At 47.4% G+C, this 27,106-nt stretch overlaps 5 protein-coding genes across 8 annotated transcripts; 2 read left to right on the forward strand and 3 right to left on the reverse strand.

Moving 5' to 3' along the window:
- Window positions 1-699: 699 nt before the first annotated feature.
- zswim2 (zinc finger, SWIM-type containing 2) lies at window positions 700-5,915 on the forward strand. Its single transcript, XM_038979554.1, has 9 exons — window positions 700-849; window positions 969-1,045; window positions 1,127-1,167; window positions 1,309-1,534; window positions 1,772-2,029; window positions 2,153-2,237; window positions 2,337-2,428; window positions 2,864-3,032; window positions 4,713-5,915. Exons 1-9 carry the CDS (start codon window positions 700-702, stop codon window positions 5,472-5,474), a joined length of 1,860 nt encoding a protein of 619 aa, XP_038835482.1. The 3' UTR covers window positions 5,475-5,915.
- Window positions 5,916-5,962: 47 nt separating this feature from the next.
- Window positions 5,963-9,600, reverse strand: LOC120033729. The gene is made up of 5 exons (XM_038980174.1): window positions 9,506-9,600; window positions 7,713-8,406; window positions 7,339-7,525; window positions 7,036-7,246; window positions 5,963-6,911 (listed from the first exon to the last, which is right to left on the reverse strand). The coding sequence occupies exons 2-5, from the start codon at window positions 8,053-8,055 to the stop codon at window positions 6,198-6,200; spliced, it is 1,455 nt and encodes a 484-aa protein (XP_038836102.1). The 5' UTR covers window positions 8,056-8,406; window positions 9,506-9,600; the 3' UTR covers window positions 5,963-6,197.
- A 1,799-nt stretch (window positions 9,601-11,399) lies between these two features.
- On the forward strand, window positions 11,400-21,857 carry dytn (dystrotelin). 2 transcript variants are annotated; one of them, XM_038980173.1, is made up of 15 exons: window positions 11,400-11,433; window positions 11,687-11,761; window positions 11,858-12,059; window positions 12,142-12,227; window positions 12,295-12,386; window positions 12,794-12,865; window positions 14,558-14,721; window positions 15,356-15,467; window positions 15,562-15,698; window positions 15,809-15,980; window positions 16,138-16,190; window positions 16,330-16,471; window positions 16,775-17,264; window positions 17,368-17,552; window positions 20,263-21,857. In XM_038980173.1, exons 1-14 carry the CDS (start codon window positions 11,415-11,417, stop codon window positions 17,532-17,534), a joined length of 1,983 nt encoding a protein of 660 aa, XP_038836101.1. In that variant the 5' UTR covers window positions 11,400-11,414; the 3' UTR covers window positions 17,535-17,552; window positions 20,263-21,857. The 2 variants fall into 2 exon arrangements, with proteins under 2 accessions (XP_038836101.1, XP_038836100.1); XM_038980172.1 differs by lacking the exon at window positions 20,263-21,857 and having other exon boundaries at window positions 17,368-17,783.
- Window positions 17,654-23,604, reverse strand: zdbf2 (zinc finger, DBF-type containing 2). Of its 3 annotated transcripts, none has more exons than XM_038980171.1 (7): window positions 22,671-23,604; window positions 21,928-22,030; window positions 21,771-21,821; window positions 21,365-21,416; window positions 21,034-21,261; window positions 19,674-20,921; window positions 17,654-19,555 (listed from the first exon to the last, which is right to left on the reverse strand). In XM_038980171.1, the coding sequence occupies exons 3-7, from the start codon at window positions 21,805-21,807 to the stop codon at window positions 18,208-18,210; spliced, it is 2,913 nt and encodes a 970-aa protein (XP_038836099.1). In that variant the 5' UTR covers window positions 21,808-21,821; window positions 21,928-22,030; window positions 22,671-23,604; the 3' UTR covers window positions 17,654-18,207. The 3 variants fall into 3 exon arrangements, with proteins under 3 accessions (XP_038836099.1, XP_038836098.1, XP_038836097.1); XM_038980170.1 differs by having other exon boundaries at window positions 21,928-22,027; window positions 22,655-23,604; XM_038980169.1 differs by having other exon boundaries at window positions 22,655-23,604.
- A 350-nt stretch (window positions 23,605-23,954) lies between these two features.
- On the reverse strand, window positions 23,955-26,832 carry eef1b2 (eukaryotic translation elongation factor 1 beta 2). Its single transcript, XM_038980176.1, has 6 exons — window positions 26,687-26,832; window positions 25,866-25,988; window positions 25,455-25,572; window positions 24,975-25,041; window positions 24,561-24,686; window positions 23,955-24,177 (listed from the first exon to the last, which is right to left on the reverse strand). The coding sequence occupies exons 1-6, from the start codon at window positions 26,764-26,766 to the stop codon at window positions 24,023-24,025; spliced, it is 669 nt and encodes a 222-aa protein (XP_038836104.1). The 5' UTR covers window positions 26,767-26,832; the 3' UTR covers window positions 23,955-24,022.
- Window positions 26,833-27,106: the final 274 nt, after the last annotated feature.

The following is a 27,106-nucleotide window of genomic DNA, read 5'->3' on the forward strand; positions in this document are numbered from 1 at the left end:
CCTAACACCAGTTGGGTCTTTGGGTGACAAGTGTAATTTGCTATCCGGTGGTGTTGTGATTGTGTTGTCCTAGAACTCTCAAGCACATGCTGCGCATGAACACAGACTCACTCACAACACTCTGAAATATGATTTGCTGGGCTAAAATCTGGTTCCTAGCCATCTACAGGTAAGACACCCGTTATAACATGCTAATATCATGGTATTGTGCTTATTACCAATTGTACATGGGGCTGCAGGTAACCTAGTGGTTAGAGCATTGGGAAAGTAAGTGAAAGGTTGCTGGATCGAATTCCCTGAGCTGACAAGGTAAAAAATCTGTCGTTCTGCCCCTGAACAAGGCGACTGTAGGCCGCCATTGTAAATACGAATGCGTTATTAACTGTCTTGCCTAGTTAAATAACGTTTTTTGTTTTTTAAATAGCATGTAATATCGCATGAATTCACAAGGGGGCACACATGTACCAAGACATCTTCCTGAATTACCATGACTACGGCAAACAGGTGTCTTAGTTGTTGTTGCTGCTTACGTCAGTTTCAGAGCGTTTTACAATAAGCTAGATAGCTGCATAGTTAGCTACTAAAGTTTAAACCTTTGCTGATATAGCAGGGCACGCTCGTCGACTTAGTATGAAGACATTGCTCTAGTCTTCTCTCCTCCTCAGTCCTCTTCCCTATAAATTCTGTGAGAGTTGTGTTATGTTCAGGAAAACTGTCTGGAAGAATACCGTGAGTGATGCCGTTAGCTGGCACCAGGACGAGGCCCTGAACACGACCATGTTCATCCTGAAAGAGTATGGTCCGACCGGATTCCTACTCAAAGAGGAGGGGGAACCCAAAAACTTCAAAGTAGGCCTGCATGTGCAACATCCTAACTTGACATCATCAACATTATAGTCCTATTTACATTTTGACACGAAATACTTTCTTATTTCTTAATCAGGTAGCCTATTTTTCATATTCCACAGGTGTTCTTGGGAGACCCTCATACATGTACCTGTTCAACATTCCACAAAGAGAGAGACCTCTGCAAACACATCTGCTGGTAATAATGAAGAAAACATACCGATCACACATAAAAGATAGTGCATGCTCATTCTGTAAAATAATTCTACTTTCATTGTAGGGTTTTATTGCGGAAATTCCGACTGCCTAGAGAACATGAATGTAAGTTTCACTTAGACATAACATAGGCTACAATGCATATGCCAAATTGCAATTCAAACCCTAGGCACTCTGTAGAAATGATTGGATTTTTAACAGCATATCCTTAAACTCTACTGTGCCCTCTGGTATGTACACTTGCAGATTGCTTCCAGCAGGTCCTGGTTGAAAGGCAGATCCTGGAGCTGCTACAGGGTTTACACAGGAGCAGAACCCCCCGGCCTGTACACCCACCCTGCTCTGAGGCTGACCCTAACCCCAGACCAGACCCAGCCGAGGGGGTCAGACAGAAGGAGATCGAAGCCGAGGATTTGTGTCCCATCTGTCAAGAGGAGTTGCTGGGGAAACGGCTGCCTGTGTCTTACTGCAGGTCAGATCATCACGTGGATTATAATGTCAACACACTTACTGGGCCACCCTTGGTATACCTATTAAATGCTTACTAGATCTTAATGATATGATGGAGAACACAAAGGAAAGTGATTTGAGGATAGGGGAAATGTGCCTGAACTGACCTACTGTTTTACTGTAACAACAGGGGAACATGTGAGTGGGAGGGAAAACGCCTTCTGCCACCAACTGTCATCCCCTATGTCTTCCCACTCAGGTTCGGCTGTGGCAACAACATCCATATCTCCTGTATGAAGGTGTGGGCAGACCACCAGGCACGTCCGGAGGGGGAGGGGGAAGCCATGGTGAAGTGCCCGCTGTGCCGGGAGGACTTTGGGCTGGTCAAGCTGCTCCTGGAGCAGGTGAGGAATGTGGCTAAGCTCCACACAGCTGCTGAGCGAGAGAGGCCCGACAGACACCTCGGGGTGCTCTGCAACAACTGCAGGGTCTGCCCCATCACTGGCAAGTGCTTCAAGTAAGTCTTGTTGTCATAATGCCCAGGGCCAATAGACCTTGAGCTCGAATTTACATACTTTCCCCCCATCCACTTACCTATACTGTTATGGATCAACTTTTCATGTCTATGACTTCCCTTTAGGTGCACAGTCTGCCGGTACTATCACCTTTGCGAGGACTGTATAAGAAGGTGCTGTCACCCTCAGCATCCGTTTGCCATACGTACGGTAAGCAATCTTCAGTTAGACTCTGTGAGCATTTCTGCATATATTTGTGTCAGGAAGTAGACATGATAAACTTATGACATCAGCTATTATGTCCATCAGAAAAGGACTGAGAAGTGGCTGTCCTTGGGTCAGCGTGTGTTCAACACACTGGGTGAACCACGTGAGATGACCACTCAGTCAGTGGGTGACAGGTGAGCACTGGAATCTCTGTAAGAACCCTGTATAAATAGATTATTATGCTCAGTGTCTGAACACCCTGAATGACATTTAGACAGTGCTAAAATGCAAAGATGTTGTCACACATACAGGCTGTTACACTTTACAACCTGCTGCAATAAGCATTGTGATTCATATTTAAGTGCAGTTAATTACATTATTATTTTAATAGATGTTTTATTGTCACATACACCAGATAGGAACAGTGAAATATGTTGTTTTACAGGGTCAGCCATAGTAGTACAGCACCCCTGGAGTAAATTAGGGTTAAGAGCCTTGCTCAAGGGCAGAGATTTTTTCACTGGTATTCGAACCAGTGACCTTTCGGTTACTAGCCCAACGTTCTAACCGCTAAGCTACCTGCCATTAAAATATAGCCCATGAGTCTCTGGTTTCCTTTCCCCCTTCAGCATGATTCCTGTTGAGAGTGACCCACTGCCAGAGCACCTGGTCAGGAGCCTCCTTTCGGTCAGGGTGAGGAGAGGCTGCCCCCTGCTGGACCCTGGGCAGCAGTGTAGGATCTGCCTGAAGAGCTTCCAGCAAGGGCAGCAGGCCAGACACCTGCCCTGCCATCACAGGGTAAAGACTTAACTCAAATGATTCTGTCACCGCCAAGTAAAGAGTTAGGTAAACGGGCCCTGACATGTTCTGCCACCACAAGGTTAAGAGTTAGATAAACTACCCTGACCTTCAATGCCATACAACTCTCCTTCCTTGACCTCCAACTGCTCTTAAATGTATGCTCTTCAACCGATGCTGCCCACACCTGCCCGCCCGTCCAGCATCACCACTCCTGACGGTTCTGACTTAGAATATGTGGACAACTACAAATACCTAGGTGTCTGGTTCGACTGTAAACTCTCCTTCCAGACTCACATTAAGCATCTCCAATCCAAAATTAAATCTAGAATCGGCTTCCTATTTCGCAACAAAGCATCCTTCACTCATGCTGCCAAACATACCCTCGTAAAACTGACTATCCTACCGATCCTTGACTTTGGCGATGTCATTTACAAAATAGCCTCCAACACTCTACTCAGCAAATTGGATGCAGTCTATCACAGTGCCGTCCGTTTTGTCACCAAAGTTCCATATACTACCCACCACTGCGACCTGTATGCTCTCGTTGACTGGCCCTCGCTTCATATTCGTTGCCAAACCCACTGGTTCCAGGTCATCTATAAGTCTTTGCTAGGTAAAGCCTCACATTATCTGAGGTCACTGGTCACCATAGCAGCACCCACCTGTAGCACGCGCTCCAGCAGGTATATCTCACTGGTCACCCCCAAAGCCAATTCCTCCTTTGGCCACCTTTCCTTCTAGTTCTCTGCTGCCAATGACTGGAAAGAACTGCAAAAATCACTGAAGCTAGAGACTCATATCTCCCTCACTAACTTTAAGCACCAGCTGTCAGAGCAGCTCACAGATCACTGTAAATAGCCCATCCAACTACCTCATCCCCATACTGTTATTTATTTTATTTATTTATTGCCTTGCCTCCCTTATCCTACCTCATTTGCACACACACTGTATATAGACTTTTTCTATTGTATTATTGACTGCATGTTTGTTTATTCCATGTGTAACTCTGTGTTGTTGTTTGTGTCGCACTGCTTTGCTTTATCTTGGCCAGGTCACAGTTGTAAATGAGAACTTGTTCTTCACTAGCCTACCTAGTTAAATAAAGGTGAAATAATAAAAAATAGCTCAATTGGCCCAGGGTCGTCCGGGTTTGGCCGGCAGGGATGTCCTTGTCCCATCTCGCACTAGCGACTCCTGTGGTGGGCCGGGCGCAGTGCACGCTGACACAGTCGCCAGGTGTACGGTGTTTCCTCTGACACATTGGTGTGGCTGGCTTCCGGGCTAAGTGGGCATTGTGTCAAGAAGCAGTGCGGCTTGGTTGGCTTGTGTTTCAGAGGACGCATGGCTCTCGACCTTTGCCTCGTATGGGAGTTACAGCGATGAGACAAGACTGTAACTACCAATTGGATACCACGAAATTGGGGAGAAAAAAAACGGGGTAAAAGAAAAATAATTTTATAAACTGCCTCTCCTGCTCTGCCACCACAAGGTAAACAGAGTAAGTCTAAAGTGGGTGATGCCTTGTCTTTAACCCTAAGGCCCCCAAAACACAAAAATTCCTGTTGACATTTTTTAATTGTGGACTAGTTTGAGTACGTTCTGAACGGATGAACTGTGTCCTGATATGGACGGCGAGAGCAGTAACTGAATTTGATCCATCTTTGTCCCCTACTACAGTTCCACACAGACTGTGTCGACCCGTTGCTTCGGAGGTCCAACTCCTGCCCTCTGGACGGATACGTCATCTACAACCCCCTAACATGGAGCAGGGGTGGGGGGAAGGGTAGACCCAAGCTGGCCTCCTCCCTTGACCATCCAAAGCTCACAGAGCAGCACAGACTGGAGCTGTTTGTCCCAGGAGTAGCTCTGCTGGACAGGGCAGCCAGGGTGGTTCCCTGCCTGAGTATGTTCAGCTCCGAGGGCTCAGCCGATGCCATAGTACCTCTCCCTCAAGACAATATGGTTGTCGGCTTACAAGGTCTACGCATCAATACAGTGAACATTGAGAGCATGGAGGGTGGAACAAGCGGGACAGAGAAGGATGGAACTCCAGTCAAATCAGTCATTCTTAACAAGAGCCTTTCCTCCCAGCATCTAAGGACAGACGTGTCTAGAGTGAGGTTGGGACGCACCAAGTCAAGCTCCTCGACCAAGAGTTTAGCCCAAAACAATGCTACCTCAACTAAGAGGCTGGGTGGGGTCTATGGAGGGACGGGAAGGGCCCAGCCGAGTCTGTTTGTGGGTGTAAACAGGCCAGACAGGGACATGACTGCTGCTGCTGCTCAGCCCAGAGCTGTCATCACCCTGTTGAGAGCCAGGCCGCAGTGGAAGCTGAGACCCAGGGTACCCAGACCAGGCACAGGAGACAGCCAGCAAGCCACAGGCCTGAGGATGACAGGGGTACTGATCAATGCTCCACACCAGGGAGAAAAGGAGTGAGTTGGATTTTAGAACATATTTTGTTGTGAACGGACTACTGCTTTTGACTATAAAGGTATTGAGTATGGTACAGTCGTACTACTTAAGAGTAGTTTTTTATACAGTGGATTCAGAAAGTATTCAGACCCCTTGACTTTTTCAACATTTGTTATGTTACATCCTTCTTCTAAAATTGATTAAATGGTTTCCCCCCCTCAGTTGTACTAGTTAATTGTTTTCTACATAAAGGAAATGGATAACAGTTTTGTTTTATATTTGCTTGTTTGCTCAGCTCTTGGTTAGATATCTACACTGCACAGCTATGTGTTCACTTCACCTAAGTCTGTTTGGCTTTCATTTCCCTGTGTTTTTACAAGTGCTATTTTCATTGACAGTTTTTCAATTCGCTTAGCAGAGCTTGTTTTAAACAAATGTCAAAATGAAATACAAAATGAACTTTTACCTGGACATATAAAAGTACCACAGACATACTGACCCATAATAAAAACAAAAGTTTTAAAAGTTTTTTATTATCAGTCTATTTACATTTTCAGCTTGCCGTTTTTCATTTAAGACACATTGAAGCAGTGATGGCCCAGGTGATGTCAAACTGACTAAAGGAACCACGCCCCTGTGTTTTTATTTTGCCTTCTGGTAGGCCGTCATTGTAAATAAGAATTTGTTCTTAACTGACTTGCCTAGTTAAATAAAGGTTCAATAAAAAATGAAAAGCATCAGTCCAGACTAAACGCGCTGTTGCGCGGTAATATTCCTCTTCTCATCCTGTGTGGTGACATCATGACTCTGAGTTGTAACGGTTAACACATGACCATTGAGAACAGTGACTGTCACTGGTGGCAGTTCGACCAGCGCGTCCTCAATGTCCTTCAGAGACTCTCTCCCCTCCAACCTTCCTCGCAGAATATTTCTGATGACACGGTCCTCTACAGTGAACACCCGGCTGACCAGATCATCAGATTGTATGGAGAGCTTCCCTCTAGTTATCCTTCCCATCAGGGATAGTATGTACGACATAGGGCAATGCTTACAAGTCACCATCTTTTCAGTGGTGTCCACCCTCTCCAGTGGGTGTGCTTCTGGGCAAGTGTACTCTTGGGACAACCAGTATCCAATGATTTTCCCCTCAAACTTCTCAGGCTGTACCATGTCGTGTGGCAGATCGCATTTCCTACCACTGGCCACGTTGACCAGAGTAGATTCTGGTGTTGTGTTCAGCACGGTTTTACCCCCATACTTAACAACAGAAACATTGGTGACCCGGTACCATTTCCCCACTTCAACCGTGTTTTCACGACCCCACACGGTCAGGTTTGTGAGTGTAGTTGAATCATCTACAATATCACCGACTAGGTATTCCACCATGGGCATGCTTTTGTTAAATCTTGTTTTACAATGGCCCTCTTTCACTTTCTGAATCACCTCTACTGTAACGTTCACCTACAATGCAAGAAAAACACCAAAAGGAGAAATACATTACAGGGTACTGAACTAGACATGGTTAGAGTTCAAACATAGTGATAGTGAATCATTGATAGTGAATTATTATTATTATTATAGCTACCTTCTGTTTTACAGCATTTTCTGTGTTTTCTTTGTCCTCTTGAAGGTCAGCTAGGGCCACATCCTTGACCCTCCCGTCAAGGTCGCTGTTGAATTTGAAGGGTAAATCTTCGAGGATGGAAAATGTGGATGTGTATTTAAACATTATCTCCATCTTGTTGTTTCTGCTTATGGATGGCTGGAGCACCACTTTCACCAACTTCACTGGAGTTCTGCAAAAACATGCATTATAAAATATTAATAACAGATATTCCTAATCACATAGCACTCAAAGCCTTTGCAGAGCACTTCATACACAACTTACCTGCGACTCTCTGCTGTGGCAAAGCGGTCTCGCAGCTGCGGCTGAAAAACTATCAGATTCCTGCTCTCATCTTCTTGCTGTAAAACGGCATTGAAATATCCTGTCTTCTTGCCTCTCTTCACTGCTGAGACATTGTGGATGTAACCGCAGGCCTTGATTACTTCCTGCAAATTCCCCATTATGGAGCCTATTGGAGGGACAAAATGCAGCATTTTAATGGAAATACATCTAGGCTATAGACATGTATAACCTAGATATTCAGAGTCAGGGATACTCAGTTTGAGATTAGGAATTTTAATAGGCGCCATGTTGGCACAATAAACTCCACAACAGTCAGCAACATTCTAGACTAGATTAGATGGGCAGGGCTGTACCTGCTCTGATGCTTGGTGGGGCTCGGGGTGGGTCAGGGGCACTAGGGTCTTTGAAGGTGGTCCAGTCCAGCTCTTTGAGTCTGGGGAAGTTTGCGATGATCTCTTGCTTATGCAGAAGGGCCACAAAACCATGGCAGTACTCCTCTCCTCTCTCTCTCAGCCTGTCCAGTAGCTTGATGACTGTAGTCTCTGGAGGCTGACTGGATTGCAGGTGGTTGAGGTTGTTGTATTCACGCTGCTCCACAAGTTTCTTTGAATGGGCGTACTGGAGAATATTGTCGGGTTCCGCTGACAGAATCTCTGTCAGGAGCGGCTTATTCTCCAGCAGAAACTCCTTCGCCATTCTTCTCTGGGGTGGTTGGCTGTTCTTGGCCTAAGTTGGTTTCCTCCTGGGGACTCGAGTTAAGGCTGTGTTCAGCAGGACACAACGGCGTGCAACTTTTGATTGAACAGAAAACTGTGCTGTTCTCAACGGTCGGGCAACACTCCGCCACAACCACCAAACAGGAGCAAAGATACCGCAAAGAACGGTTGGGGAGAAGCGTGTCGTTCAGGCACGTAGTAAAACGTTTAATATACTGAACACAGCCCTGCTTCATTGGCTGGTAGAATCTACTTACTATTAGCCAGAGAGGTATGGCTTGTTGTCATGGCAGGGTCTATGGGTGCTGGTCAGGTGAAATCAAACTAGCACCTGGAGAACGAGATGGAACAACAGGTTAATTACTGTGTCAAGTCAAAAAATACAGTGAGTGACAGCTGTGTTTAAGAGTGGTATCAGGCAAAAGACTATGATGCATGGTTAGTACACTCTACTGGGTTATAGCTAGGATATTAGCCTACATGATATTGCTATGATTATATTGATCTCTTGTCTTGCCTCTTTAGGGTATCAAAAGGTAAAAAGTAATATCGCTCACTGGAAAGCCACCTTGACATACAAGGCGTTGTAATTAACAAAGGTAGGTGAAGTAGTCGGGTATGCCTTCCCTAATCTATAATTAATACACGGCTATTTGAGCCACAACAGACAGCCGGTGCACAAGAGCAAAGTCAAGAGTATTCACCCACACAAAACTAGCAGAAGGATGGTCTCTTTAACAAGCTGATAATACTGGTTCGTTTCAACGTTTTGTATGGTTTTTTTTCAACAAAGTAAGTCATGATATTTTGTATATTATTAGTTATGTCACTTTTAAACCAAACTATAAGATGGTTTTGCTGAAATGTTTGTAAACAATCTATAGCTTCAAAATGTTTCAAACTATGATATTGATGTCATATAACTACCATATTGATGTCAACTAAATATACTATTTGATGTCATATAACTATCATACTGATGTCAGTCCGTGCATCCATAACTACATATTAATTCTAGAGTTTTAGCTACAGAATATTCATCCGAAGGGGGTGGGCCCGTTTGGCTGAAAAACAAATTGTGCCGCGCTGCGCACAGCACCGCACAATTCAAAATATACGACCTGGAACGGAGCAGGAGAGAAGGCGCTAAAATGCTTCATCTTGCAGCAGACACTTTAACCATTTTACCTGGAGTCATATTTCTAAAGCATTATCCCGCACCACATACCCATTATTTTAATACCAAACATTTTCACAATATCTAATACGTAACGTTAGCTAGCTAAAAGTCCTGGTAAATAACGGTAAGGAAATTGATCGTGCTATCCGGAATCCTTGGGACGTCCCTACCCCCCGTTGAAAATGGTTCAGGTAGGGTTAGGTAAGGGTTATTATAGTTAAGATTTAACCGTAAGCAAAAAGTTATGTACCGCTTCTTGTCTTCTGCTTTTTCCCGCGCTCTCAATGAACAAAGAAAAAGGTTCCTCTTTAGTGCTACTAGCGGCTTCAACATATCCCGGGCTGTGGGCGGGTGCAGATCGTGTTCTTCTTCTTTGGTATCATGTCGTTCGCACATTTTATTTGGTGCCTGCCGCCTCCTACTGTGCGGTAGTGTGTGTTATATCACGTTACATTTGTGATACAAAAATAAAAAGGGGTAACATTTTTCCAAAAATCACCACCAACCATCCCTTCGCCTATATACCAATATTTCATACAAATAAAATATCAAAACATCGTATAACTTTTCTGCAGTAAAATCTCGTACACCCATGTACTTCTCGGCAGCAACCACCTACACTCATTAAAAACCCACTACCCTATTCCACTACTTTGACCCTACCTGCTCCTGCACCATGCCTACTGCCTGGGAGGACTGGACACCATCACTCAACACGCCCTGTAACTCTTCTGAAGTCAAATCTCATATACCCAAATACTTCTCTGCAGCTGCCACCACAACACCTATTTTCTGTGATTTACGTTCCATTTCTGCAATACAGTTGATAACCATTGCTATGAAAACTAAGAAGCCAACCTTACTGAAGCATGAATCACTCGTTGGCCTATCCTTCGGTGCTGGCACAAATCTACGACTCACTGGGATCCTCTCAGGATCCCTCACCCTTGACCCATCTCCCTCGACTTTCTTCACTGCCTCAGCATATGACACCTTCTGCACTACTCTGACTCTAGCCACCTCAACCTGCCTCTTTCGCACCGGACACTTCCGATCCCCAGGAACATGGGCACCCCTACAATTGACACACACAACTTTATCCACCAAAACTTCACAGTCCTCTGTCCCATGCCCTCCTGCACACTACCCACGTCTTGGAATCTCCCTCCTACACTCTGCTGTGACATGACCACAAGCGTGGCACCTGAAACACTGCAGTGGATTCGGCACAAAGGATCTAACGTAATAACTGATGTATCCTAACATGACTTTGTCGGGTAAAGACACTGACTCAACTCAGAAGGACTGACAGTGACTCCTCTGTTTCACCACGCTCCCCACCAGGCCTGCGTCACACCAAACGGTTCGCATCACAAACACCAGGAATCTTCAACTTCAATTGCTCCACCTCCACACTTAACGCTAAGCCAGAAATCCCTCCTTCCAATGGTGACCTGTTCCTAAGAGCAAAGCAAGAAACAGGTCTTGGCCAAAATTGTGTTCCTGCTTCAGTGGGGTAAGTGTGTGTGTGATCATCAGTAGCAAATTAGTACTATCCCCTGTCCAAAAGAATGATTTATGACCTATGACTTAATGTGTACTGATTCAACTGCACCCAACTCCTTTCTCACTCACCCTGAAACCACAAATGGATCCGCCAAAAAACAAAGGTCCACTTTCTCACTCCTACTTAAACAGATTCTTCTTTACCATGACCAACGATGCCAAGCTCAGGTTCCAAGCTCTTCACCACACCTTCCATCTCACTTAACTCGCCCTCATTCACTTCCATTTCCCCTCCAGAACTCATTCAAATCCAACCTCTGCTTTCCTCATTCTCTTCAACATCTTCTTCCTCTCTTTCCACCTCCATTCCTCCTCAGAAATCCAAGTGTCTGTGTCCCTGTCCTAATATTCCCGTTCTTGTTCCATGGTTCCTCCTACGACCTCCTGCATACATGTCTCTCTTCTTTCCTCTCCGATCAATTCATTCGGTTGGCTAACAACAAATCTAGTCCCAGATATTCCAATCTGACACCTTATTTGTCCAATCATGCGTCAGTCTGTATTTTAGATTTTAGATAAGGCTTAGACCTTGTAATGTTATGTGTGTAAATGACCTTCATCACTCTTTACTCAGGCGCAAGTGTGATACCCTCATGGATATGGATAGCATTGGTGAGTAAATTCTATGTTAGAGGTCAGAGGGTCACGTTCAGTAAAGGACTCTATTCGATTCTGTTTATTCTCTTGTTGTGCATTGTGCCCTAGCCCTAGCCATGCATTACGATATCTACATATATGTTCTAGTTCTGTGGTCCATGCTCTATGTTCTAATGTTCTAGTGTTCCATTTCTATATTATGTGTTCTACCTCATTATTTTGTGTGTTACCTGCATTCCAAACCTCATTTTGTGTGTCTTCTTTTCAGAGGGGTTGAATGAAGTGCGTCCTGCTGTGTACCGCACTGCAATGAAGCTCCGCTCCTTACAGAAACTCTGCCATAGTGAGTGTGTGTGTGTGTGTGTTTAAATGAAAGGCTTTTTAGGTGTGTGTAATCTGTTACAGTGTACGTTTGTAATGCTCTGAATGTGTGTTACAGTGCATGTTGTGACACTGCGGGAGCTCATCCCAGCCCTGTGCTCTCTGGGCGGAGCCCGGGACACTGGGGCGGGGCTTAGTGAACAGGAAGTGAGACAGTGCACAAACAGGATGTTCCAAAGCGTGTCACAGGAAGTACCTTGGCAGGTGTCGGCAGAGGCGCCAGAACAGACTTGCAGACTGCTGTACAGATTGTTTGACCGGTGAGGACACACAACTGTTCAAACACACAACTGTTCAAACACACACTACGTCTGTAAACTAAAGTGTGTATGTCTTTCCCAGGGGACAGACTGGCGCTGTCTGTCGCAGGTCAGTTGAAGCCGCTCTCATCTCTCTCTCAGCAGACACACTCTCAGCCAAACACAAGGGTAAGTAACACACACACACAGACACACATGATATACACTCTGTGTTCATTCCCTGTGTGTATTGCAGCTCTGGTTCGTCTGGCAGAGAGGTGCAGTGGGAGAGAGAGCGGTACGGTGAGCAGGAGTGGTCTCAGAGTCGTACTGCAAGACCTCAGCCAGGTTAGACACACACACAAACACACCTGAGTACTACCTCACATGATTATCAAATCAAATTTTATTAGTCACATGTGTCGAATACGTAGACCTTACGGTGAAATGCTTACTTACGAGCGCCTTACCAACAATGCATTTTCCCAAAAATACGGATAAGAATAAGTAATTAAAGAGCAGCAGTAAAATAACAATAGCGAGACTATATACAGGGGGGTACCGATACAGAGTCAATGTGCGGGGGCACCGGTTAGTTGAGGTAGTATGTACATGTAGGTAGAGTTATTAAAGTGACTATGCATAGATGACAACAGAGAGTAGCAGTGGTGTAAAGAAGGGGGGGTACTGCAAATATTCTGGGTAGCCATTTGACTAGATGTCTAGCCTATGTGTGTGTGTGTGTGTGTCTGTAGGTGCCTGCTGTAGTGCAGGAGAACCATGTGTTTGGCTCAGCTGAGACAGCCGTTCGTTCCTGCTTCAGTGGGGTAAGTGTGTGTGATCGTCAGTAGCAAATGAGTACTATCCCCTGTCCAAAAGAATGATTTATGACTTAATGTGTACTGATAAGAAAGTTAGGGGGGGTTGGTCATGGGGTTAGGGGGGGTTGGTCATGGGGTTAGGAGGGGTTGGTCATGGGGTTAGGAGGGGTTGGTTATGTGGTTAGGAGGGGTTGGTTATGGGGTTAGGGGGGGTTGGTCATGGGGTTAGGAGGGGTTGGTCATGGGGTTAGGAGGGGTTGGTTATGAGGTTAGGAGGGGTTAGGCATGGGGTTAGGGGGGTTGGGCATGGGGTTGGGGGGGGTTGGTCATGGGGTTAGGGGGGGTTGGTCATGGGGTTAGGAGGGGTTGGTCATGGGGTTAGGAGGAGTTAGGAGGGGTTGGTCATGGGGTTAGGAGGGGTTGGTCATGGGGTTAGGAGGGGTTGGTCATGGGGTTAGGAGGGGTTGGTCATGGGGTTAGGAGGAGTTAGGGGGGGTTGGTCATGGGGTTAGGAGGAGTTAGGGGGGGTTGGTCATGGGGTTAGGAGGGGTTGGTCATGGGGTTAGGAGGAGTTAGGGGGGGTTGGTCATGGGGTTAGGAGGAGTTAGGGGGGGTTGGTCATGTGTTTAGGAGGGGTTGGTTATGGGGTAAGGAGGAGTTGGTCATGGGGTTAGGAGGGATTGGTTATGGGGTTAGGAGGAGTTAGGGGGGGTTGGTCATGGGGTTAGGAGGAGTTAGGGGGGGTTGGTCATGGGGTTAGGAGGAGTTAGGGGGGGTTGGTCATGGGGTTAGGAGGAGTTAGGGGGGGGTGGTCATGTGGTTAGGAGGAGTTAGGGGGGGTTGGTCATGGGGTTAGGAGGAGTTAGGGGGGGTTGGTCATGGGGTTAGGAGGGGTTGGTCATGGGGTTAGGAGGGGTTGGTCATGGGGTTAGGAGGGGTTGGTCATGGGGTTAGGAGGGGTTGGTCATGGGGTTAGGGGGGGTTGGTCATGGGGTTAGGAGAGGGGGTTGGTTATGGGGTTAGGAGGGGTTGGTCATGGGGTTAGGGGGAGTTGGTCATGGGGTTAGGAGAGGGGGTTGGTTATGGGGTTAGGAGGGGTTGGGGGGGTTGGTTATGGGGTTAGGAGAGGGGGTTGGTCATGAGGTTAGGAGGGGTTAGGGGGGGTTGGTCATGGGGTTAGGAGGGGGGGTTGGTTATGGGGTCAGGAGAATAGGGTTAGGGTCAGGAGAACAGGGTTAGGGTCAGGAGAACAGGGTTAGGGTCAGGAGAACAGGGTTAGGGTCAGGAGAATAGGGTTAGGGTCAGGAGAATAGGGTTAGGGTCAGGAGAACAGGGTTAGGGTCAGGAGAATAGGGTTAGGGTCAGGAGAATAGGGTTAGGGTCAGGAGAACAGGGTTAGGGTCAGGAGAACAGGGTTAGGGTCAGGAGAACAGGGTTAGGGTCAGGAGAACAGGGTTAGGGTCAGGAGAATAGGGTTAGGGTCAGGAGAATAGGGTTAGGGTCAGGAGAATAGGGTTAGGGTCAGGAGAACAGGGTTAGGGTCAGGAGAACAGGGTTAGGAGAATACATTCTTCTTTTCTTTTTCCATTAGTTTTGATAGTACTCATTTACAACTGTAATCACATGTAGATGATGAGCGTTTATGTAAATAATCAGCAGTTAGATAGATGCTGAAGGTGTTTGTGTGTGTGTGTGTAGGTGGTGAGTGCGTGTGTTTGTGAGGAGCATGTCCTCTCATGGCTGCAGTGTGAGCCCTGTCTGTTGCTGTGGCTCCCCACCCTGTACCGCCTGTCAGTCAGCGAGAACGTCACACACTCCGTACGCTGCCACACCTGCAAGGCCTACCCCATCACTGGACTTAGGTGGGTGTCTGTGCTCCATATTTTTCTGCATGATGTGTGTGTGTGTGTGTCTGTGTAATGTGTGCGTGTGTGTGTCTGTGTGTCTCAGACTCTCTCTCTGTGTTGTAGGTATCGCTGTATGAAGTGTGTGTGTGTCTGTGTAATGTGTGCGTGTGTGTGTGTCTCAGACTCTCTCTGTGTTGTAGGTATCGCTGTATGAAGTGTGTGTGTGTCTGTGTGTCTCAGACTCTCTCTCTGTGTTGTAGGTATTGCTGTATGAAGTGTGTGTGTGTCTGTGTAATGTGTGCGTGTGTGTGTGTCTCAGACTCTCTCTGTGTTGTAGGTATCGCTGTATGAAGTGTGTGTGTGTGTCTGTGTGTCTCAGACTCTCTCTGTGTTGTAGGTATCGCTGTATGAAGTGTGTGTGTGTGTGTGTGTCTGTGTGTCTCAGACTCTCTCTCTGTGTTGTAGGTATCGCTGTATGAAGTGTGTGTGTGTGTCTGTGTGTCTCAGACTCTCTCTCTGTGTTGTAGGTATCGCTGTATGAAGTGTGTGTGTCTGTGTGTCTCAGACTCTCTCTCTGTGTTGTAGGTATCGCTGTATGAAGTGTGTGTGTGTGTCTGTGTGTCTCAGACTCTCGCTCTCTGTGTTGTAGGTATCGCTGTATGAAGTGTGTGAACCTTCATCTGTGCCAAACCTGCTTTCTGACAGAGAGACACACAAAAAAACACAAGAGCTCCCACCCAGTGCTGGAGCACTGCACTCAGGTACAGGTACACACGCACACGCACACGCACACACACACACACACACACACACACACACACACACTTGTGATTGATGGTTGTGTTTCGTCTCCAGCCATCCTGGAAAGAGTCCCTAGCCTCATTAGCATACAGCGCCCGCCACGCCTTGTTACCACGGCGATACACACACAGGGAGGCAGAGAGGAGAAGGGGCCAAATCGGGGCGGAGTCACGAGGGGAGCCGCAGACGAGGTAGACCAATCAGAGATGGACCTGTGTGTACACCAAAAGAGAAGAAAAACGTTTGTTTTAGTTTAAAAAAAGAGTAATACATATTTCCATTGTATTTTCTGTGTTAACAGCTTCACTGCACCTGACCCTTCACCTCAGTCTGCCGCTGAGGACACACCGCCTGACGACAGAGCCCCTCCCACTAATCCTCCCCAATTGCTGGCCACACCCCCAGCTGTTAGGACCAGGAAGGCATCTAAAGCCCTGCAAACTGAGGAAGAGCAGGAGGAAGCACAGCCACAGGTGACCTTTCACCTCTACCCCTCTCCCTTCACACCTCACCTCTCAGCCCAGTGGATTTTTAGTACGGTTCAGATTTATGCTAAATGAATCTTCAGAAGATTATTGATGCGCTCCACTAGATCCTCTATTGATTCATGTCTGTTGTTTCTGTCCCCAGAGGAGAGACTCTGTCCTCATTAAGGACATCAGGGACCTGCAGAGGGACAAACGGTGAGCCTCAATCACTGTAGCACTCTAACCTCCTAACCTAGCACCTAACCTATAGTCTGGGTGATGCTCATTACACTGTGTGTGTGTGTGTGTGTGTGTGTGTGTGTGTGTGTGTGTGTGTGTGTGTGCGTGTGTCCAGGCTGCTGGAGAGGGAGCTGCAGGTGTGGAGGGTAACGGTTCAGTCGGAGCAGGGCTCTCTGGAGGACCGCTGCTCTGAGATGGAGGCCAACATGGAAACTCTGAGACAACACAACCTCAGACTGCAGGACATGATCTCACAGGTAGACACACACACACACACACACACACACACACACACACACACACACACACACACACACACACACACACACACACACACACACACACACACACACACACAACCTCAGACTGCAGGATATGATCTCACAGGTAGACACGCATATGTGTATGCATGCACACACACACTCAGGTTGCAGGATATGCTCACAGGTAGACACACACACACACACGTGCATGCATGTGCGCACACACACACACACACACACCTCAGACTACAGGCCTGACTCGCTGTACTAAAATTTCTTCCCTCTTCCTTTCAACAGGCTCTTAGCATGTCAGGGACACATGCTGACGTCATGCCTCATGCTAATGTCATCCCACATGCTAAATACAGGCCAGAGAGAGACATAGCCTGTCCTGTAGAGTCCCAGAGCTCTGCATCTTCCTCTGGATCCAGAGAAAGAGAAGAGGAGGAGGAGAGGGAAGAGAAGGTGAGGGAAGAGGAGGAAGAATGTTGCACAGCAAAGATGCAGAGGAATGAGATGAAGACAGAAGAACAGAGAGGTGATGATGATGAAGAGGAGGAGCAGACTGAGACTGACTCAGTCACAGAGACTCACACTCCCACAATGCACGGGAGAATTACCTCTAACCCACAGCCCTGTGATGGACAGGTCACTGGGCCAATGAAAGACCAGAGTGTCTCTGAAGAGGAGTATTCTGGGATGTGTAGTTTAGTGGAGGAGGAGCGACTGTGTGAGCTGGTTCAAAAACTAATAAGTGAGCTGTCGCTACACACTCACACACATACAGGTGAGTTTACGGATGAGCTCTCTAGTTCTACACACTACTATGTGTATGTAGTTGTGTGAAGGTGTGTAGTTGTGTGTATTAAGGTATGAGTATGTTTCTCCAGACTGCAGACGGGAGTTGGAGTTGTTGGAGGCTGCAGAGGAAGTGGGGGACTCTGTGTGTCATCTCGTCTATGCAGTGAACACACACTCCGTCCCAAACGCACACACTTCATGCCCCATCCTCCTACACAACCACAGGCCAGAGCATGTATCCAGAAGGCTTCTCTAGACTTTGACGCCTGATGATGTGAGTTATTGTCTAAATTCCATACTTTCCTGTGTATGAAACTGATATTTGTATGAAGTACAGTTGTACTGAAATGATTCTGCTCTTTCATTAGAGAAACCTATGACAAAATGTTTTAATTCATGTACATTATTTATTAAATAAACAAGCTTTTGACAAAGTCCTTATAAAGTAAAAAAATATCCTGATTGTAAAAAATAAAACTGAGAATCCAACAACCACCATGTCAATACAGACAGCTTGAAAAACATCCTGCTAACTATTCTGCTGCTGGTTTCTGTGCAAAACATGACCATATGAGAGAAGGATGGGAAGCAGAGGAGGAAGAGGCAATCTCTCCTCCACTTCTCTACATTCTCTCACCCCATCTTTTCAGAGAGCCAGGGTACATCTCAATAGATGCTCCTTGTCTCCTCTCCTTCATCTGCACTGAAAGCAGGACAGGAGAAAGCAACGTGGAAACAGTCAACGTTTCAGGTAGAATTGTAATGAAGTGGCGCAGACATAGCTCTTATCATGTGAAGTAGTGACATTTGTATCTGCTACATTATGAACATTCACCCTGCTAAACACGGCCATCTTATTTCATGTCAGTGCGGCTGGAGGAAAGGAGACAAGGAAAGGAAGCCACTGTAGACTGTTGAGATGCATCCCGTCATCTCCTCACTCTCCTCCTCAGTGTCCGGGTGGGCAGTGGAGCAGGGGTTTGTCGGGGGGACGACCGGCGGCTTGGTGTTCTGATGGCCTGTTTCAGAGGGGTCGAAGTGACCCCCCTGGCTGGGCTTTTGGGCCTTGGGAGTTTCTTACTCTCTGCAACCCGTCTCGAGGGCCCTTTCCTGGGCTCGACTGTGGGAGAGAGGTCCTGGGGTGGTGGAGGTTTAGGTGGAGGGCTGATTTGAAGTGGTCGCCCCCTTTTTGAGCTGCGTCTTGCTGGTTGCCGTTCTCCCCTACCCCCTCTTGTCCAAGGCCTGTACGGAGAAGAGTGGTCTTTCTCAGGGGTTAGAGGTCGGTCCGTCTTTAACTTCCGTTCCCGTCCTCCTCCTCTCCGCCTCCGCTGCCGGGTCACTTCTGGGTTAGAGTTTGTGTCGGGAGAGAGCGTGCTCAGTAGAAATCGGCTGCTATTGGACAGAGAGGAGCGGCTGAAGGGCGTAGTCACAGATGACCTTGCCTCCGACGTTCCAGCCCCAAATGACCCCCCTGCCTCTAAGAGTGACCCTGACGCCACACTGTCCCCGCTGCGACCCCTCCTCCTACCCCCCGACCCATCTCTCCCTCCCTCTCCCCCCTGTCTCTCTGTATTGATGTCTGGACTCAGGCTCCTGAACAGTTGTCTGACCACGTGGGACTGGGGGGGTCTGGGGAGGCCAGAGGAGGAGGGGGTGAGGTTCAAGCCCTTGGGGGGGGTCTTCAGAATGCGGTGGGTGGCAGGGTCATAGTACCTCAAAGGAACCCTTTTGTATTTGACCTTGGCCCCCACGTTGCCTTCACACCCGTCACATGACCTTTTCCTGCCGCGGTTGCCCCTGGCGATGGGTCTGAGGCGGGGCTTGGGGTCAAAGGGAGGGGATTCGGGGGAGGAGAGGACATAGATCAGAGTGGTTTGGGGCTGCAGGGGGGTCATGATGCGGGAGTAGGAGACAGGCAGGCGGAGAGAGCACAGCCTTGTCTTCATCTCTGGGGTCTTCTCCTGGTCACCGCCGGGGTCCTGACAGGGCAGCATTAGGATGTCCGGGGATGTGCCTGTCTGGTCCAGTGTTCTCTGTCGGATGGTGGGGATGATTGCTGCTGTAGTCTGTGTCCCGTGACTCACTTTGACCACCTGACACCTGGACGCCAGGCGATAACTCCTACTAACTTTCCTCCGCCTAAGCACCTCCCTCCCCCTCATGTGGCATTCTGGGTTGTCATCTTCATTGTCATGGTCAGCAAGGGGAACCCACCCCCCGTCTTCCATCCCCTCCTTCTGGCCACGCCCCAAATCTCTGCTGCTCCGCTTCCCGTGCCTGTGAATGACATCATCAGAAATATGAACATGAAGAGAGAGAAAAGTAGCCGTTTGGTGGATTTCAATGATGTAGAAATACTCCTGATGAGTCAGGTCAAAATCTGGTCTGTGCGTACCTGGCGAGGGATTCGCTTTTGAAGTAGCAGAGGAACCTTCCTTGTCGGAACTCTCGGACCATGTTCTCCACCTTCTGCTCGTCCTCCAGCAGCACCTGGGTCCACGTCTTCCCCAGGAACGACACGGGGATGTGGGGGAGTGCAGGGAGAATCTCCTCCACTGTTCGTTCCATTTCTCCCTCTGTCTCCCCAATCCCTGTCTCCCCCGCTGTCCTAGTCTCAGGGTTGAGGGCAGAATCCAGCTGGCTGGTGTACATCTGGTCCTCCATGTTCACCTGTACCTCCATGAGACAGGCCAGGGCCCTGCCCTCCCGCTCCCCTCCACCCTGCCTTAAGCCCACTACCACAGGGATGTCCTTCCTCCGCTCCTGCCCACTCCCGATAGCCACCTGCACAGGGGTATCCCAGTCCTCCGACCCCGAACTCACTCCCAGTGAGTCAGGGAGGCTAAGGTGGAAGCTGTCCGTATCCCCCCTTGCCTCCCCTCTCTCCCCCCCTGTCCATATGTTGTGGTCCCTCTGGTGGTGTTGTGTGGGACTGCGGCCGTAGCAGTGTCTCTGGATCACCTCCTCTATTGTGTCCCCCTCAGGGTCGGAGTGGTCACCGGAGAACGCCAGCTCCTTCTGGGTCTCCCTCCGCCTCCAGGGGGGCACCCCCGCCCACGCGGCCCAGCCAGTGTTTACCGTCCGGGGCTTGGGGTCTGTGGTCCGGTCCCTTGGCTTGTAGGGAGGCTGGTTCTCTGGTGTTTCCTGGGTTCTCTGGTCTGTTGGGGTAGCACACAACTGTGGAGAAGCGGGGGAGCGGGGAGGATGGATGGAGGAAGAGGAGGAGTTGCTCCCTCTCTCTCTCCGCCGGTTGGTCTTCCTGTGTGCTTTCCGGTGGACCGGAGGAGGGGTTTGCTTCTGGCTACAAGGTCTTGTGGGGTGTGTTGGTAAGTGGTCAGGGGAAGGTGTGTGTGAGTGAGTCCCTTCCCCAGAACTTGGTCTTATATCCTGGTCTGGAGCAGTTGGGGTTAACCTCTCTGACTCCGCCTTTCCCCCTCTACCTTCTTCTGGTTGGCTGGTCCTTGTTTCCGAGGCAACATCCGCTTCCTGTACGTAAACAAGCTGACAGGAAGAGTCGTCAGAGCTGGGCATGTGCTCTCGGGTTCCGAACGACGCCCCGTCATCATCGCTGGCGCAGAGATCCAATAGCTCCTCCCTGGGAACCAGCGGGCTGCTCAGAGATGGCAGGTCAGCGTGGGTGGGGCTTAAGACACACAGAAAGGTAAATCAGAGGAAAGAGACTAGGGCTGACAGAAATCATACTGACAGGGATAGAGAGTTGAGGGTGATGTTAACGGATTGTGTGAGTGCGTTACCGAGGGTCGTTGTAGAGGTGCGGGTGATGCTGGATTACGTCCAATAGGAATCTCTCCATCAGGCTTCCAGATGGGACGTAGGTGCGAGTACTATGAACCACCTCCCTGTGTCTGGGGCTTAGGATGTGCTGCTCCACGTTGTTGTAGAGTATCTGGCAGCAGCTGCAGTAGCCCTGTCTGGGGGGAGGAACTCTGGATGGCCCGGGCTGCTCCTCCTCCCTCTCCCCCCTTGAGAAGACAGAGAACACAACATGTAACACAACACAACTGATGTGGACACAACCAAAACACAATCATGACAAATAGCCCCTGTGGGTGTTTGTTGACTCACCTGCTAACAGTGTCCATCTCCTTCTGTGGATCTGTCTGACCCTGCTCTGCATCTGTCAGACAAACAGACAGAACATAACTTCATGTATCAGAGATAAGGACGTTCACTCCACAGCTAGCTTGAAATATCGCAAATGGTGCTATCGAATTGGATCCTTTTCTATACGTTGTCAAGCGGGCGGTCACGTGTGTTAGAGGACCCTGGCTCAAACCCAGTCAGAGGCAAGTTCATAGAGGCAGCGCTATATGCTAATCTTGCACACTGACGCCGTTTACGCTCAGACAATACAAACTTGCATGCACGCTCACAAGCATTTCGCTACAACCGCAATAACATCTGCTAAACACATGTATGTGACAAATAAAATTTGATTGGAGTATTCTAGTAGTACTTTCTGTCCTCTTACCTTGAGCAGAGGGGCCAGACTGCTCGTCAGCAGGCATTTGGTGTTCTACATCTGAAAACACACACAGAGACTAAAATATAAATGTGTATCCTGTACATAAAAGTTGTGTGGCTTGTTGTGAAATAAATCATATCCAAAACACCAGAAACGAACTCACTCGCTGGGGGAGGAGTCAGGGACGCTTCAGTCTCAGGCTGGCCAATCACATTATGTCAGATCAGTCTCCCATCTCCAAGGGCAACCTGATTCTGGACCAACTACTGAAGTAGTGACACATGGCAATTAAAAGATGCGGCATTTCAGAGGTTATTTGCTTTTCCAGCATTGCCATAAGGACACAACAAAAGTTATCTGGCTAGTTTACAATTCCAATGTTATTGCTTAGGCCTACTGAGATCTGTATCTTGCATGTAGGCTATTTATTCCACGGCGCGTGGCGTTCCATTGGAAATCTGCAGATCGCGCGAAAGTTAAGTGGCTAGACAGCAAGCTACGCCGTGATTGGTTGGAACGAGGACACGCTAGGCACAGAAAGCCAACTTGGCCTTCTGCTCTGTCCTCGATTAGCTTTCTCAAAAGAAATCACAATTTCGCTTCTACAGCAAGGAGCTAGCTGGATGACTGCAATCTGCAACACTACTGATATGCATAATTAATAAACACAACATAGCTTTAGGTATCTAGCAAGTAACGTAGTTTTAAAACAGTTGGGAAATAGCTGATTTCGTTATGCTAGCTAGCTAGTAGTAGCAGCCTCACTGACGTTAGCTAACCATGCTTGCACGGGGAGATTCCGGGACTAAAAACATGCTAGAGAAATATAATACAGTAGAGACCCGTTGTAAATTTTAACGAGTTTAGTTTCCATATCCACACAAACATACCTTCCCGCCTTTTCACCTGTTTTGTTATTCCATTCGGTTCTGTTCGGCATCCGTATTTTGCTCTTCTCGGAGAAGTGACGTTTACCCGGCTTGGCGGACACGAATTCCTACCGGTACCAGAGATTACGGAAGAGGAAGCAAGACATCCATCTCGCAAATATTTGTTGGTTCATTTAACGTTAGTCAATGAACTAAGCAGACCACACAGATGTCGCATTTGTGTCTATAGGAGGCACCCCCTCCCCCGGAACTGTGGCCATTTTTCGTCAATGTTAACGGCTTGAGTAAGATCTTCATCCACCAGCTTTGGTACAGCCATTGAACTATGCTGTGGCAACATCATTCAAAGGGAAGTTACACTGCCGAGTCTCGCTTACCTCGGGTCCCCAGGTTGCCTTTATGTGAAACATGTCTAACGACAATTGTCGTCTCCCAAGGTTATATTGAATTTAAGGGTAAAACGTATTTTGAATTGAATCTGAGCTATGCCCTTAGTCTCTATGGTCAAACATTTCAGAATGACAGCTGTAAAGCAGCCATGTAAGTTTTTGGAAGACCCGACCAAATGCACATAGAATTTGTATAAATCTTTATGTACATATTCTTTATCCCTTTACACTTGTGTGTATAAGGTAGTAGTTGTGGAATTGTTAGGTTAGATTACTTGTTGGTTATTACGGCATTGTCGGAACCAGAAGCACAAGCATTTCGCTGCACTCGCATTAACATTTGCTAACCATGTGTGTGACAAATAAAATTTGATTTAAATCTGTCACTAGACTGCTCGCCCGAAACGAGTTAACTCGGGGTCGTCCAGGTATCCCTATGGGAAGAAATTACAAACCTTTTTGAATAGTTGAACATAAGGCCCGAGGTAAGTCTCAGATCTTATACTTTTGTCTGAGATGGCAGCCGGTTAACTTCACCTTTGTGCTCATTACGCAATGTTTACTGATGCTACTCAGAACACAAGACCTAAGCCTGTGTTTACCACAGTTCATTTGGTGTTTATCCCAAAAACAAACTACGCCTCTAAATAGATTCCCAACAAACCATTAAACTGCTGAAAATACAATATTTGTGTTTATTGAATACATTTCAGCAGTTTAGATGGTACTATGATTCTCTACATAAACTGTTTTAACAACCAGGAAATGGCAGTGATTTCAGCATATTGCACCTTTAGGACCCTCAGAGATTGCAATTCACCAGCCGAGTTTTCCCAAACACACAAGTCTTTCCTCAAAAGCTACATGAACCAGGCAGAACCACTTGTCAGAACATGTAACTAACAAACATATTCCATCTGAAGTGCTTTTTATTGCAGCCCCAAAGTGCTCAGTGTCTTTGTTGGTAAGTGTTTGAGTTTTAGATCTTGTTGAAGGCAGCCACATCCATAGACTGGACGTAGTCCTCGAAGGCTGTAATCTGTTCCTCCAGCTGATCTGTTCCCACCTTGTCGTCCTCTACCACACACCCGATCTGCAGCTTCTTGATGCCATAGCCCACTGGTACCAGCTTGGCTGAAGGGGAAGAAAGGAACAGATGTCATGAGTTTGTGGAGACATTCTAGCCACGGCACCCAATCAAAGAGCAGAGTTCATGACAGATTGAGCAAGATCTACAGAAAAGTGTTTGAGACCAAGCGTCCCTGCCCTCCGTAGAGTGCAGACAGACCAGGATAGTAGGAAACACATTTGTGTGCAGGGGGAACGACAAAGCAGCACTGAACCAGCAGTATTGTAACTTAACCTGCAGCAGTCAATAATAGCACTGGTAACTGTTGGACTGTCCTCAGGATGTTTCCAGTGAATGGCTGGACTGAAACCATAGCAGTTCCATTCCAGTCTTTACAATGCTGTCATCCTTTCACCAGCCACCTCTAGTGCACTCTTCCTGTACTTACACTGTCCCCAAAGCAGGCCGGCCATTGAGATGCTGCGAACACACTCCTCCAGCTTGGCCATGTCCGTCTCATCATCCCACGGTTTCACGTCAAGCAGGATCGATGACTTGGCGATGAGTGTGGGCTCTGTGGTGGAGAGATGTGCACACAGAAAGCACAGACAAACTGACCGTGAGTGTCAACCCCTCAAAACAACCAAACAAGCAAGCAATGACCTTATTGTCTGGTAGTACTCAGATCATAAAAAGGTGTCCATCACGAATCAGCCGAAAGATGGTGTTAGGATCATCATAGAATAGCCAGCTTTGTGCATGTGGGCAACGTTCGGTCCTTCACAGCGTCGCAGGGAGTGCACATGTGACTTTTCTAGTCTACATTGCACAAGGTGTGTAAGGTTAGCCGTGCATGACGTACTCTTTGACTTCTTGGCGGCGTACGCTGCGATTCTCTCCTCCTTCAGCTTTTCTGCCTCTGCGTCCTCCTGCAGGGGTGAGAAGTCAAAGGTTAGTGGGGTCAGCTGATCGGCCACGACTCAACAGTAGGGGAGACACTGGGGTACTCAAACTAAAAGGTGGTACATCACTAGATCAGCCGAAAGGTGGGTTGGATGATCATATAACCCAGTCATAGCTCGGGGGGGGAACAGCGCTATAGATTTACAGAGGTCAGCCAACTATGCTTGAGATGGATTTCCAACAGCCAACCATGTTAGATTCTACAAATACATTGCCCCATCTTCATTTTTTATATGTCAGCTCACTGAAGACTCCATAAGAGTCATTGTCATAGAACATTTGGGGCCAACATGGATAGCTCTGCGTCTGACATTGCACATAATTTGAAACAGCTCAGGATTAATAAAGTTTAATTGAATTCAAAACAGGATGCAGTCACCTCTTCATCAGAGCCAAACAGGTCCATGTCATCATCATCATCCTTTGAGTCTGCAGCTGTCTTGTCCTCCACCCCAGCAGGACCATACTGGCCCAGGGGCTTCTTTACTCCTGGCAGACTGCAATGAGGGGAGGGAGACAAGAAAAGGGGAAGACAGAAGTAGAGGACAAAGGGCAGGGAACAGTGAGTAGAGAACAGGTAAAGAGAGGGTGGGGAGGGCAAGTTAGACAGATGTCCCAATTCATGTATTCACCCATCTTATTTTCATCTATGATCCAGATTCATCAGTACTGAAGGTGGTGCATCAGGCAATCAGGCGAAAGATGGTGTGAAATCATCACGCAAATCCTAGATCAGTAGCAAATGGTAACTAGTAATTTGATAAACTGGCAATTATAGTGCACAACTCACCTGCCCTTCTGGTTCTGGAATGACTTGATGTGGTTGTACCAGCGAAGAGCATGGCACAGGACTGTTGAGGGGGCTGAGGAGATTGCATCGAACACAGCCACGTCGGCCTGGGAGGGCACCCACCTGCACAGGGAGGAAAGTTGAAAGTCAGCATAGAATGAAGACAATTGGCTCCTAGATCTGTGCCTACAGCACATTGCAGATATAAAAGTAATGTAGCGCAGATTCCCGTGATTTCATATCATACTTGATAACCATCACACAAGTTGCAGAATACTAGTTGAGCATTCTGGACCTTCCAATTCAACCAAATACGTCACCCCAAACTTCGAGCTACCTAGCCATTTTACTTAAATAACATACAATTTCACATTGTGCACCAAACTGCACTCCAGGGTTTGCACAGTTAAAAATCAGGTGACAACTAGGTTTGATAAAAATGCACCGGAATGATAAATGTAACCTACCAGCCGAGCCATCAGTACATTTTAATCTCGGCACCGAGAACCTAATCACCAAAATTCGACTTCCCCTCCAATCTAGCACCTTCATGTGCAGCCGTCCACGTCATTCAAACTAAATTAGTAGTTAACGTCACGGAAGAGCATTTAACACCATTACCTAGCATCGGGTTTGAGTAAAATAAAATAAAACTATGAATTCACAATCATATCCGTAACATACTTTGCACGAAGTTTAGATCGCTAACGTTAGCGAGAAGGTCGCTAACATAAAGAACTTGTCAACTGCGACGCCATTGTCGATTGTCTGGCTAGCTTGGTCGATACATACAACAAAAATGGGTAAAAATGCCTACCAACCCCTCGATGTAGCTCTTGTCGGCTAAAAAGTCGTTGAGGACCTTGAGGCCGCCAGGGGTTTTCAGATCGCCAAAGCCCATTGTTCAAGATGCTTCTGAGACGAGACAAGACGTGCAGTGCAGGAAGAGCGAAGGAACGAAAAAGAAACACGAGGATGATTTTATACCAGTGACGGCACGAACCGTGTGACTCCACCTCCTTGTCCTCTCCTTCGAATGTTATTTTCTTCCATTCTAAAAATAATGTCACTTTCACCAAACTGCAGCTATAAAATTAGAGATTCTATTATTATTTTGATAGTTTCACGTTTATACAAAAGTCTCACAAAATGCAGCATACAATCAGCATTCATTGCTCTCGTAACAATACTGTTATAATATAATAAAAATAAAAATATGGCTTATTAATGTATTTCAATAT

This window comes from Salvelinus namaycush, chromosome 40, assembly GCF_016432855.1.
Source record: "Salvelinus namaycush isolate Seneca chromosome 40, SaNama_1.0, whole genome shotgun sequence".
Lineage (NCBI taxonomy): Eukaryota > Metazoa > Chordata > Actinopteri > Salmoniformes > Salmonidae > Salvelinus > Salvelinus namaycush.